At 34.1% G+C, this 13,611-nt stretch overlaps 1 protein-coding gene across 1 annotated transcript in view; it reads right to left on the bottom strand.

The window, feature by feature from the left end:
* Window positions 1-13,611, bottom strand: part of LOC130046668 (ficolin-2-like) — a 77,882-nt gene that overhangs the window by 30,750 nt on the left and 33,521 nt on the right. Inside the window, exons 4-5 of the mRNA XM_056142935.1 lie at window positions 2,422-2,558; window positions 75-171 (exon numbers count right to left, since the gene is read on the bottom strand). Of these exons, the coding sequence (XP_055998910.1) occupies window positions 75-171; window positions 2,422-2,558 (234 nt within the window). The remainder of the gene's footprint in view (window positions 1-74; window positions 172-2,421; window positions 2,559-13,611) is intronic.

Raw genomic sequence — 13,611 nt, 5'->3', positions numbered from 1 at the left:
CAGTGATATATTAATGTCAAGCTGTTTTTAAATCAATCATTTTACATGTAACATTGGCATGAAAAATAACCTACCAAGCCAGTAGTTTTTGGATGGGTCTCCGAATCCTTTCTTGTAATCTGCCCATGTTTTATAAAAGTCTGTAGAGCCATCTTGTCGTTTTTGGATAATCTGCAAAACAAATAAACTACAGATTGAACTTGATTCATAGACCCCAAGATATGGCCCTTGAAATATGTAAAACTAAAAGTAAATATTTAAAAGGAGTATTGTGATCACAAATATGTATAATAATCCGGGGTTTAAAATATGTTAGATTTTATAAATAGAAACATAACAAAGTTTTTTACAAGATTTTACTCGCAATTTTATATAGAATAAGATTGTACGATAGTACGAGACGAGCGATGTGATATTTTTATTGAAACGTTATTTTGCCATAATGGGACCAATCTTGTAATGCTCATTTATTGGAAATAAAAAGATACTCAACAAGTTACCATTTCCCCCTGTTGCTTGGTCAGCAATCGAAATAATCTTGTTCTGCGTATAGTCAGTTTTTAAATCAAGGTAAGCTACTGACAAACAAGTTGATGGTACAGGGATTTCAACAGTCTTGATTGAAGTCAGTATTTCGCAAATTCTATGGTAGTTATAACGATCTACTTCGTCAGTACAACCTCGCATTGGGTCAAATGCTGTCTGACGTGTTTCGTACCGATTGTTAAGCCGTTCTTGGCACACTGATTTTGACTGCGGATAACTCCGTTTACCTGATCAGGATATAGGGCTCACGGCGGGTGTGACCGGTCAACAGGGGATGCTCACTCCTCCTAGGCACCTGATCCCACCTCTGGTGTGTCCAGGGGTCCGTGTTTGCCCAACCATCTATTTTGTGTTGCTTATAGGCGTTATGAGATTGATAACTGTTCGTTATCTTCACCTTGCATTCAAAGATCTTATTATGTTTAACTGATCAAACAACAAAATTTGAAAATAATACATTTTACTACAAGTCAATTTGATCTAAACACATAATTGTGTAGTACGTTTGAAATATATATTGACAAATTTCGCTTAAAAAGATTCTAAAGGTTCTATTCTAGAACAATAATTTGGAGAGTTCAACTGCGGTGACGTAATAGAATGTTTGTTTTCAATTATATAATTTCAAAAAACTAGAAATTTCTAGGACTTTGTTTCAATCTTTGTACAAACAGAATGTAAATTTTGTGGTATAACGCAACTTGATAGAATTACACTAGATATTCCATTGTTGGGGACTGGACTTCATGACAAATCTACGACAGTGTTTCAAACAGACTTATTCTCGTGTGCTAATTCAACTTCATTGAATGTGGTAAATCAACATCGGACATTACTTTATGAACTTTTATTAGGTCTACTGTGTGCTAGTATATATTCATTGATCAATATTTTTTACTGTACACATTTGTATATGAATTGTAAAATCGTTGAATTGAGTGTAATTATTTTGATGGACTTAAACAGGGGATTCCGACCGATAACAATGTTATGTTTAACTGTGGAATTCAACATATCTTTAATACATCGTGTTTAATGTACGATTCGGAGATGTCTGTTATAAATCCGTGCGTTTTAATGCGAACATTTTTCTCATCTAAGTACACTTTTCCACAAAAGTGCGAAGGTTAATTACTGTAAAAGTGGTTATTTGTGCTGGAGGTACGCGTTTATCCACGCCGAACATTACGAGTGGGAAGAAAAACACGGTAACTGAATATAATTTATGGGACGTTTACACGCTTATGATGTTACTATGAAATTTACGTAAATTTACCCACGCGTAAATAACCAGTTTTACAAAATCCGGTTTTAAAAACAAACTTAACACATATCTTTTTTAAATTTGCGGTTAATCTGTAATTCAGTATTTATGTATACGGTTATTTCGACAAAACCATGTGTGGTTATGCCTTCCCATAGTTACTATGTTAATTTTTAACCTTTTCTATGTGTTTATTGTACTTTGTTTTGGTTTATATTGTTTTACATTTAAAATGTTTAAGGGTAGTTATCTTGATAAGATAAGCGCTATATAAATGTATAATAATAATTTAAATTTTCAGTTTTTTAATATTGCCAATGAAATCAGTTGATCACTCTACTGTCTGTTACGGCAATGTAAATGTGGCCTCTCCGACTATTGTATTTATAATTGATATGAATGAAACCATCGATTCAGGTTATTTTACTATCCTTAGATTATCTAATCTTTATATTTTTTCCAATATCAATTACTCAAAATATCGTTTTACAAAACGTTGTTATTGATCTGGAAATTTCTGATGCACAGCTCAAATACTTGATATACCTACCAAAGACTACATATTCGATAGAAGTTCTTGTGGTTTGTGTTTCTGATTTTAATGTACTCACCGTCCAGCCCCCTCCATCTGTAGTCATGTCACAGTACACTTTCTTTTCCTGATCATTAACATCTATCGAATACACCCCATCTTTTCCTTCCACGCCTGGGTCACTTTGTAAAATCTCCATACAGCTCTTATGTCGCTCTGGAAGAAAGACATTATCACCTATTGATTGCTCCCCATGATATACAGTTGTAGTACTGGTCAATGACATGCAGGTTCTTGTAGAATATCAGAATATAAATGTTTTGCAAGGTTTGTTGAGCAACTGACGACGAATTTATCAAGCACGCAGTTGTGTTAAGTAGAGTCATAGAAATATGTCAGGGAAAAAAACTTAAATAAACAGATCATTTTTTTAATAACTTCTGTACACACAACCCTTTTATACAAAACAATATGTATATATAATTAAGTGCATATTGACCTCCCATACATTTTTCACCAGACGGACAGTCTCTACATCAGCTGCATATCACGTGATAAAACTTCAAGATAATATCGTACCGTGTGTGTTCCATTGGCACGATATCCAGATATCAATGCAAGTTAACGTTCAAATAACTTCAAAACATATTAATTCCTTCATTTGAAAAGTAATGAGAGTAACTGTATAGTGACTTGTAACATGTCTAATTTTTGCATTGAATATGCGAGATGCAGCGAGTTTTGCATATACAAAGTTGAATGCAAGGTGAAGATAACGAACAGTGATCAATCTCATAACTCCTATAAGCAATATAAAATAGATAGTTGGACAAAGACGGACCCCTGGACATACCAGAGGTGGAATTAGGTGCCTAAAACATGTTTTTTGTTGAAGACACTTTGCTACCCTAGGTTTCCTTTTGCACTGAAGATCACATGTCACATAAAGCAAATATTTTTTCACTCAAAACCCTCGGGGTGCCGTGCCAATGATGAAATTTATATGTACGAAAACCCTGTTTATGCAAACGAGTCCATTTTGAAAGTCAGTATACGTGCAGATTAGGGGCGATATCAAGATCACAATATAATATGGATATAATTTAGCATGTATGACAAACGGGGTGATTTCAGTTTCTTCATCGTCAACTTCCCATATTTATGTAGCACTATTCCATTATCACCTACATATGGTGTTTATATATCTCAACTTATTCGATATTCAAGAGCTTGTTCTGCGTATAGTCAGGTAAGCTACTGACAAACAAGTTGATGGTACAGGGATTTCAACAGTCTTGATTGAAGTCAGTATTTCGCAAATTCTATGGTCGTTATAACGATCTAGTTCGTCAATACAACCTCGCATTGGGTCAAATACTGTCTGACGTGTTTCATACCGATTGTTAAGCCGTTCTTGGTACACTAATTTTGACTGCGGATACCTCCGCTTACCTGATCAGGATATAGGGCTCACGGCGGGTGTGACCGGTCAACAGGGGATGTTTACTCCTCCTAGGCACCTGATCATACCTCTGGTGTGCCCAGGGGTCCGTGTTTGCCCAACTATCTATTTTATATTGCTTATAGGAGTTATGAGATTGATCACTGTTCGTTATCTTCACCTTTATAGGAGTTATGAGATTGATCACTGTTTGTTATCTTCACCTTTATAGGAGTTATGAGATTGATCACTGTTTGTTATCTTCACCTTTATAGGAGTTATGAGATTGATCACTGTTCGTTACCTTCACCTTTATAGGAGTTATGAGATTGATCACTGTTCGTTATCTTCACCTTTATAGGAGTTATGAGATTGATCACTGTTCGTTATCTTCACCTTTATAGGAGTTATGAGATTGATCACTGTTTGTTATCTTCACCTTTATAGGAGTTATGAGATTGATCACTGCTTGTTATCTTCACCTTGTATGTATGTTATATTAAGAAGAAATTTAAAGTATTTCAATATCAAAGAGAATTAATATAACCCATTTGACAGAAACTTTTACACGATTGTGGTTTATCGTTTGACAGCGGTGGTAAGTAACGAAAACAATATTTTGAGTTTTCCAACCGCAAAAGGACTGTAGATATGTACGGCCTGACCTTCGTCATGACGTGTTTTTCATTGTGACATCATGTAATGTGCCAGTGCGGCAAAGTACATTTTTTACAGCACATAATGCCGTTTTTCAACTTATGTACTAAACTGAGAATTGAGAAGAATATTTTCGTTGTAAGTTTGTCGACAGACGATCATATAGAAACAAACTCTCTACATATTTGTCATGGGAATTCCATCAGATTGTTAGATGACCTAACGAAGATATAGTCTATGGGGAATTTCATCATCTTTTCAATATCAACTCAGAGTATTTGTGCGCAGAATTATAGTGGTGTTTAACAAAGTGAGTTTGTCAAATGATTGATCACTAGAGATGAGTATTTCCTTTTTCCACTTTTGTTGACGAAGTACATTTATATAATGTCAAGAAATCTAATCTTTAGTTGATAGTCAGCAATGATCATGTAAGAAAAATTCATTGATTTCAAATTTACTAAACGTTCTTCTGAATGTTTTGGAATGGACATTTGATTTACTCCACTGCTGGCATATTTTGTGGCACAATACATTTGAAGTTTCTCCTACACCGCAGTTTATATTTTCGTGAGGAGCAAAGATAGAGTCTTGGTAGAACTTTCACTGGATTTAGCATTGTATATATGTTTGTAAGCGATGCTAAGTTTAAGAATCCAATTTACATGTAGGTACGGTAACTCACATTCATTCGTCCCATTGACTGGAATATCAAATGAAAGGTGAAGAAAACGAACAGTGATCAATCTCATCTCAAATGTTTTTAAAAGTGAAGCATGGTTTTGAAGCATTTCAAATTTTGAAAGTGAAATTGGAATATAAGTAGAATGATCAAATGTGGAATTACTGCCAAGTTCGTTTTATGAGTACGGAATTGCAGTAAAAATATTGATATAGTGGTACGTCTCTGGAGATCGCAATAATGCTAGCACGCATAACTAAAACACATACCTTCACATGTGTTTCCGATAAACCCATATGCACACTGACATGAGAACGTTGTTGAATTGGATGTACAGTTTCCGCCATTTTTACAGGGAGAAGAAGCACAGTGATCGATAACTGCAAGAAAAGAAATAGATCAGTACTTATTAATAAAAAATATATACCTTGAGCAAAACAAGCTGCTTATTTGTGTCTTTCCTTTATTTCTTTCTCATAATTTCCCCCATTTATTGCTCGTATTTCTCTAATATATATAATCAATCTTCATATAGAAGATGTGAAAAAGTGGAAGTACTCCATAACAGAATATTCTTTATTTGGAAAGTACTCTATTAAGAGACATTATGCTTTCATACACCAAGTACATGTTTGATACTTCGAATTACGTACTTCAATTCAAGCTACAAGTTCCTGAGAATTGATTGAAACACATTATATACGCAATTTAAAGCAGTGAAAAGGTAGAGATAACGAACAGTGATCAATGGGTAACTGCAAGAAAAGAAATAAATCAGTACTTATGATTCCAGATATACACCTTGAGTAAAATAAGTTGCATTTTTGTATATTTCCTTTATTTCCCTCTCATGCCCCCCCCCCCTCTATTGCTGGTTACACTTGGCGTTCGCTCTATAATTTCATTGTATATGAATCATTTTTCGTAAGGAAGAGGCTAAGAAAATTAAAGTACTTCATAAAAGAATATTGTCTTTATTTGGAAATTACTCATTTAAGGGACATTTTACTTTCATACATCAATTGCATAAATGAGACCTTGAATTACATACATCCAATTAAAGATTAAGATAAAGAACAGTGATCAATCGCATAACCCCTGTAAGCAATACAAAATAGAGAGTTGGGTAAACTCGGACCCCTGGATACACCACAGGTGGGATCATGTGACTAAGAGGAGTAAGCATCCCCTGTCAAGCCGTCACATCCATCGCGAACTTTGGTCGTGTTAAACCTAACATGGAAAGCTAGGCAGTTTCTGCTCCTTCGTTAACAATTATTAAAGAAGAAATAAACCAGAAAAATTCACCGGATATCACATCGTCTCTTCATTGTTATCAAATACTATTAAACGATGTAATAAAGGTTCTTGCATTTAAAAAAATACCACATTTCATGTCCGTTCCCCACTGTCCGTTTGGTGCGCAAACAAACATCCGTGAACCAGACTGAATGTAATTTTGGTAACAGTCAAGTTTCATGAATCTTTGAATTCCAATTCCATCCCATCTGCCAACGCTGCTCAGATTCACTCCCTTCTGGGATGGAATGTCACAATCTGTTGAGAATGAACATACTGGAAAATGTGTGTTTTGGAGTGGGTCTACATTTCATGGTTAACAATTGTATTCCGTTGTCGTTTTTTAAATATTTCACTCTAATTTGTATATTCATGTATAATCTATTACCTGATAAAGCACATTCAAACTTGCCCATTGGTAAGGGTTTGCATTTTTCATTGATGGAACAATTGGATGCCGAACAAGAAGATACGATACCCTGCAACAAGAACGGAATATTGGTAAAGATTCAACAAACTTCGACTTCACATAAAAAAGTAATTGAAATATCTCTAGTAGATTTTATTGTAAAAAGATTAAACAGATATCAATATGTGAAAACCATAGAACGTATTCTTGATTAAATACTCAAAATAAACAATAAATACCAGTGCATTTTTCATGGCGTGCGCATTGACCTCTAATGACTATTTTTTAAGAACAATAGAGAACATTTAGTGGATTAATTACTTGCCAGTCCTCCTTTAAATCTGTAACCATAGTGTGGATATCTGTCTATAACTGTAGTGTAGATATCTGTCAATAACTGTAGTCTGGATATATGTATATAACCATAGTGTGGATATCTGTATATAACTGTAGTGTAGATATCTGTCTATAACCGTAGTGTGGATATCTGTCTATAACTATAGTGTTGATATCTGTATCTAACCATAGTGTGGATATCTGTATATAAATGTAGTGTAGGTATCTTTCTATAACTGTAGTGTGGATATCTGTCTTTAACTGTGGTGTAGATTTCTGTTTATAACTATAGTGTTGCTATCTGTCTATAACGGTAATGTAGATATCTGTCTATAACCGTAGTGTGGATATCTGTCTATAACGGTAGTGTGGATATTTGCCTGCAAATGTAGTTTGGATGTCTATCCGTAAATGTTTCCTGTGATTTGTGAAAAATGTGAAGATAATAACAGTGATCAATCTCATAAAATTACATGTAGAATACAGAAGTGAGGAAAGGGCATCCACGAAGCTCAGGGAAAACATACGTGGCATTAGGTGACTAGGACGAGTAGCATCCCCTATTGGGCAGACATAACAACCATGATTCCTCTACCTTGTTCCAGTAAACAGTTCACTGCATAAACTGTATATAAAGGCGCTACGTAAAAAATCCACCCTAATATTCTAATGAGTACTGGTGGAGGAATGTTATTTTAGAAATAAATTTCATTTTTGAAAACACTGGAGGACAATAGGTACGGCGCTTTACGTCATACTTCATGTGCTGACGCCCCGTGGGGATCCGGGTTAGAATAGTCATCAGTACTCCTTGCTTGTCCTAGGAGGCGACTAGATGGGGCGGTCCTTCGGATGAGACCGCGAAAACCGAGGCCTCGTGTCACAGTAGGTGCAGCACGATAAAGATGCTCAAAGGCCATAAGCGCCGAGCATAGGCCTAAATTTTGCAGCCCTTCACCGGCAGTGGTGACCTTTCCATATGAGTGAAATATTCTCGAGAGGGACGTAAAACAATATTTAATCAGTCAATCATGTACTTACTGAAGTGTTACTGTTCATAGCCTCATCTATTTTCAAAAACTGAAATTTATTTTTCATATTTACATTTAACTTTCATTAATGTAGGAATATTCTCAGCTGTTAAAATAGTCGTACTATGTTTATCAAAATCCATACGCACACCGGTCACATATATGAGGAATGGCTTATCATTTCAATTATATCAAATTCAAAGATATCCAAGGTAAAACTTGAAATGAAAATAAAATGTTTCATTTAGTAAAGATATCGGAGGTCAAACTTTGGAAATATGAATAAAAATGAATGTTGAAAAATATATAAATATTCAATGAAATTTCTTACTTGGACATTTACCGTTACATTTTATTACAGTAAACAGTAGCAGACCAATGTTCGAAGTGATGCCTGTACAATTCAAAATCGAATCACATCGAAGTTTGAATGAAAAATCAATTTGAGAAAGAAATTCAAGCCTGGTTTACTAATGATGGTGGCTTGATATCATGTCACCATTGTTTCTCCCTGATGATCTAATCTGCATGTTGGGTATGTCTACATCTATATAAAATTGATCACTAGTCATTATCTTCATCAAAGTGACATTGATTATTGTTCGTTATCGTCATCCTTTCCATGCAGGTAATGTATTGGGGAAACTTCATTTAGGTGTGCTAACGAATAGGAAACGTTCAGATTCATCCCCCTGTTTCTGTATGTAAAACTTATACGGTACCAATTTTGATCCATCAGATACGCATTTCGACAAATAATGTCTCTTCAGTGATGCTCAACCGAAACGTTTGAAATCAGAAATAACTATGAAGTTTTAGAGCTAAATATAGCCAAAAACAGCGTGCCAAAAAGTGGAGCCAATGGAATGTATTACATTCTTAAGGTAATTCAACCCTTCTAGAATTATAGGTTCAATCTTATATTTGATTGTTTATTTTTCATATAATATATCTTCGTAACAAATAAAAATAATATGTAACAGCAATATATAAAAGTATGTTGCGGTATTAATGAATCAACGTCAGAAAATTGCAATTTTCTTAAATGGCATGATCAAAATTTTACAAAAATTGGTTAAAATGATTCAATAGTTTCAAAAACAATTTCATAAAACTATTTATTTAAAAAATATACAATATATTTGTGAAAAATAAACGAAATATATCGCATAATGGACTTGATAAATAATTCAATGAAAACAGAGTTATTGCCCTGGTTTTCAATATTTTGGAACATGTAATTGATTATTCATATATAACTTAGCCTTTTTAATTATGCCATGGTTAACAAGATTTTTTTAGAATAACAATTGAAAGGTCTACAACATAATTTATGTTTCTGTCATGCAGAAATCTTATCAAATCATTGACTTTGCGAAATCGTATGACGTCACAAGAGGGGGAGCGAATGAAAAATTGAAAATAACTAACACTGTTCTTTATAATAAAGTATACAGAGTTTAAAACGCAATAAATTTGTGTTCTGTGACTTGTATGGATGCATTAATCAAACATTGATCTAACTTTATGATAATATATACAATATAAAAGCTCAGATGGTCCAAACAGATTAGCAAATATGACAAACGTGAAAATAATCTATAAAGAAAAAGCGTGAAGTTTAGGAAATCAAGGACGGGAGCATATGTAATAATAATCAAGTTACCAGCACTGGATTGATATGATGATATCAAAGTTTTAGATATGAGATAAAATGTACATTTCAGGCACGTCGCATCATATTTCTTAAGTTAGCAATGAACATTAATTTTTATATTTTATATTTTGCTTTATAAATATATTTCATATTTGTTGAAGGAAGTACATGGTTAAATATGAGCACTCGTAATATCTTAGTAACTGTGAATATATTTATTAAAGGTCGAATTATATTGCATATTGCGAAAATTTAGATCTACTAGTTGATAAGAGTTGTCTGTTTAATTTTTTACACATGAATGAAGAACAACGAACTACCGGATACATTTAGATTTGGTAAAGAACCATGGTTTCTTTACACATACCTATATAGCCTGTAAAAGAAACGATCTTTTTTAGCAGTATCACTTGAAACAAGTTTTGCCCGCATGCATTGACTACGATCAATAATGTTCACCATACCATAACTTGTAGCACAATAAATATATTGACGCAAGCTTCCATGAACGGCTGCAAATAATTTGTTTCATTTCACTGACCATATGAAATGGTATTTTTGCATGAGAACAAATACCAATGATGCGGGTTCATTCCATCATATATTGTCATGTAAATATGGATCCATCTCCCCCAGGGCCATAATTTGAATTAATTGGAATCTGCTGTACCTGATGATGCTTGCATATTGGGTTATGACTGATGATAGTCCTGCTGGTTTTTGAAAAGACGATTTCCCCATATATGTAATTACATGTGAAACTTTAATTACGTATTGTAATCCCATTGTATACTCCAAACCGTGCTTTGAACAAACCTGTCTCTGTAAGTTACCCGTAGATGCTTGCACATTTTAAAATACGAATAATCACGGCAATACTACTCTGAAGAAAAAATATTTTACAGATTTTTCTTACGTATTTAATTATAAAACTTTATTCCTCAGTCGTAAACCCACCATACACCTCCAGGTTATATAATTTAAACAACTTGAGTCTATTCTATATAAGCATGCTTGCAATTAAATATGATCCTCGTTATTCTGGTGAATACGTCGTGTAATGTGGAACGGGACACGTGTAGGTTTGCTGAAACCGCTATCTTGTACTATTCTATGTTTCAAGGAAATTGAATTTAACGCGTTCTTGTTAAACGTTTATACAAGTAAGGTAAAACAAACCATTGTTAAACGTTTATATAAGTAAGGTAAAACAAACATAATTGTTAAACGTTTATATAAGTAAAGTAAAACAAACCATTGTTAAACGTTTGTATATGTAAGGTTAAACAAACATAATTGTTAAACGTTTATATAAGTAAGGTAAAACAAACATAATTGTTAAACGTTTATATAAGTAAGGTAAAACAAACATAATTGCAAGGAAATTTTAAATCAATATCTTTGAAAATACATAAAATATATAAGGATCTATTTGACCTTTCTTGTTTAGATGATGCCTAAAACCTTAGGTACAATGTAACCCCAGACGAACATCGATACATTTGATAAAGATTGGATGAAAGAATGCTTTAAACCGTGTTTTCATTGTCAAAACCAAACAAAATACGTATTTGTTAAGAATCATTAATTCTATCAAAAATATCATAAAAGGTAATCATGTTTCAATTTTCAAAACACATATAACAACATATCAATCTCACACAAACGCAAAGACTCTAGAACATGAGTATCATAGAGCAGACCGCCTCCTGGCGGCCGGTAAAAAACAACGTCCGATTATGAAATTTAATTCACAAAAGGAAGCACAATTCCGATGTGTTCTTTACATAACGACAATACACAGTTACGTGTTTCTAGAATCATTTTCCTACCATTTTTTTGTATACCACAGTTGTCTGTTTTGAGGGGAGAACGCAACAAGGTGAGCAATATCGCCATCAAATCTAAACTGTATATATATATATATATATATATATATATCAAGATGTAGGGCTCATGGCGGGTGTGACCGGTCAACAGGGAATGCTTACTCCTCGTAGGCACCTGATCCCACCTCTGGTGTGTCCAGGGGTCTGTGTTTTCCCAACTATCTATTTTGTATTACTTATAGGAGTTATGAGATTGATCACTGTTCGTTATCTTCACCTTGCATATATATATATATATATATATATGTGTGTGTGTGTGTGTGTGTATGTGTGTGTGTGTGTGTGGAGAGAGAGAGAGAGAGAGAGAGAGAGAGAGAGAGAGAGAGAGAGAGAGAGAGATGAATTTATTCACCAGTTGATTATCTGTTTTGACAATTCCCGCTAACTTTTGATTTTCATTAAATCTTCAAACTATCGACATATTTGTAACTTTATATTCAAACACAAAATTAATATTTCGGAAGTAAATAATCCGATTAAAACTTGCTTTTGGTTTTACCTATCAAACTAGTGATTTCATGATTCCACCATACTGTTTGAGCGACATATACCATAGTGATTATTCTAACTAAAGCCTACACGGCGCAAACCTTTGCTGGTAAAAATTACCTGAACAGTTTCGATGTTTGAGAACGTATGTATAAAGTGAGTGTTTGAATTTCAAGGCAAGAATTTCGCAAGGTTAAAACCATAGTCACAATAAAAACCTCAAAAGATATCAAGGAGAAATGAAGATTTTTGGCCAGCTAACAAAACAGAAGTTTCCTTGAACCTGGTCAACAAATAGGAAATCATACTCACAATATCCCAATCTTCCTTTTCACTGTAGATCCACCCCGGGCTTTTTACAAACCTGTCACTGGCTGAAGATTTGTTCTCATAGTTTATTTCACAGAAATTTGCTCCTTTGTAATAACTAACGGATTTACATCGTGTTGTTCTCAAACACTCCTCAGCACAGTCTAAAATACTGAAGTCCACAAAAGAGGTTATTGTTTTTCTATCCAGTCTGTATCCATATTGTAACTTTGAGTAGCTGTCTTGTAAACGGGCTTCGCAGTTAATAATTATAGTCATCACAAGCACCAGAATTTCCTTCCTTGTCATTTTTGTAGTCGTTGTGTGCAAGTTTGTACACTATCTTAGAAAGCAGTTTGGTTGTAGAACACCTTGTGGAGTTTGGTGAATGCTGTAACTCTTTCCGTGGAATAACAGAACGCTTAATGTAACTCTAGTTCATTAATATGTATAACCAACTGGAAATGTCAAAAGACACAATTACGTTTGCGGTATCTATTGTTTGTGTTTCCATAATTGGAAAAAAGATCAGTGGCTTTTCGGAATAGATTTATTATTTATTTATCATCATTTGCATCCCTGCCAAAACGGACGAGTTCCAATATGTCTTTAACTTCAAAGTCCGTCATTTAGTTGCACATTATTGATTTTAACAACGTTAGAGCCAATATTGTTCAAACATTTCGATCATCAACCGGTTTCAAACTTTTATTAATTTTCATAGAGTCTGGGCCCACACTTGCACCAGATCCCCCAAAGGTCAAAGAGTTTACACTTCAGGTGGAAGGCTTCATGATAAATATGTTGAAACTGTTAATAGGTCGAGAGCAGCTTGATACGCATGCGTGAATCCAGATTTTTCTAAGGGGAGTTTGATTGCAAGAAAAATTAGAGTTTGTAACAACTGGACGATCATGAAAAATGCAAATATATATTCATTTTTTACAAAGCTCACAAGGGAAGGGGTTAGGCCCATAGCCCCATCCCGCTATTCGCATCTGTCTGCGGGCATAAACTTGTTAGAGCTCACTTTAGATCTAAGTTTCACTTGTATATGAAAGGTGTTGTTC

The sequence above is a fragment of the Ostrea edulis genome, chromosome 7, assembly GCF_947568905.1.
Source record: "Ostrea edulis chromosome 7, xbOstEdul1.1, whole genome shotgun sequence".
Taxonomy (NCBI): Eukaryota; Metazoa; Mollusca; class Bivalvia; order Ostreida; family Ostreidae; genus Ostrea; species Ostrea edulis.
The sequence above is the reverse complement of the archived record's forward strand: the minus strand, read 5'-3'. Positions and strand labels throughout refer to the sequence as shown.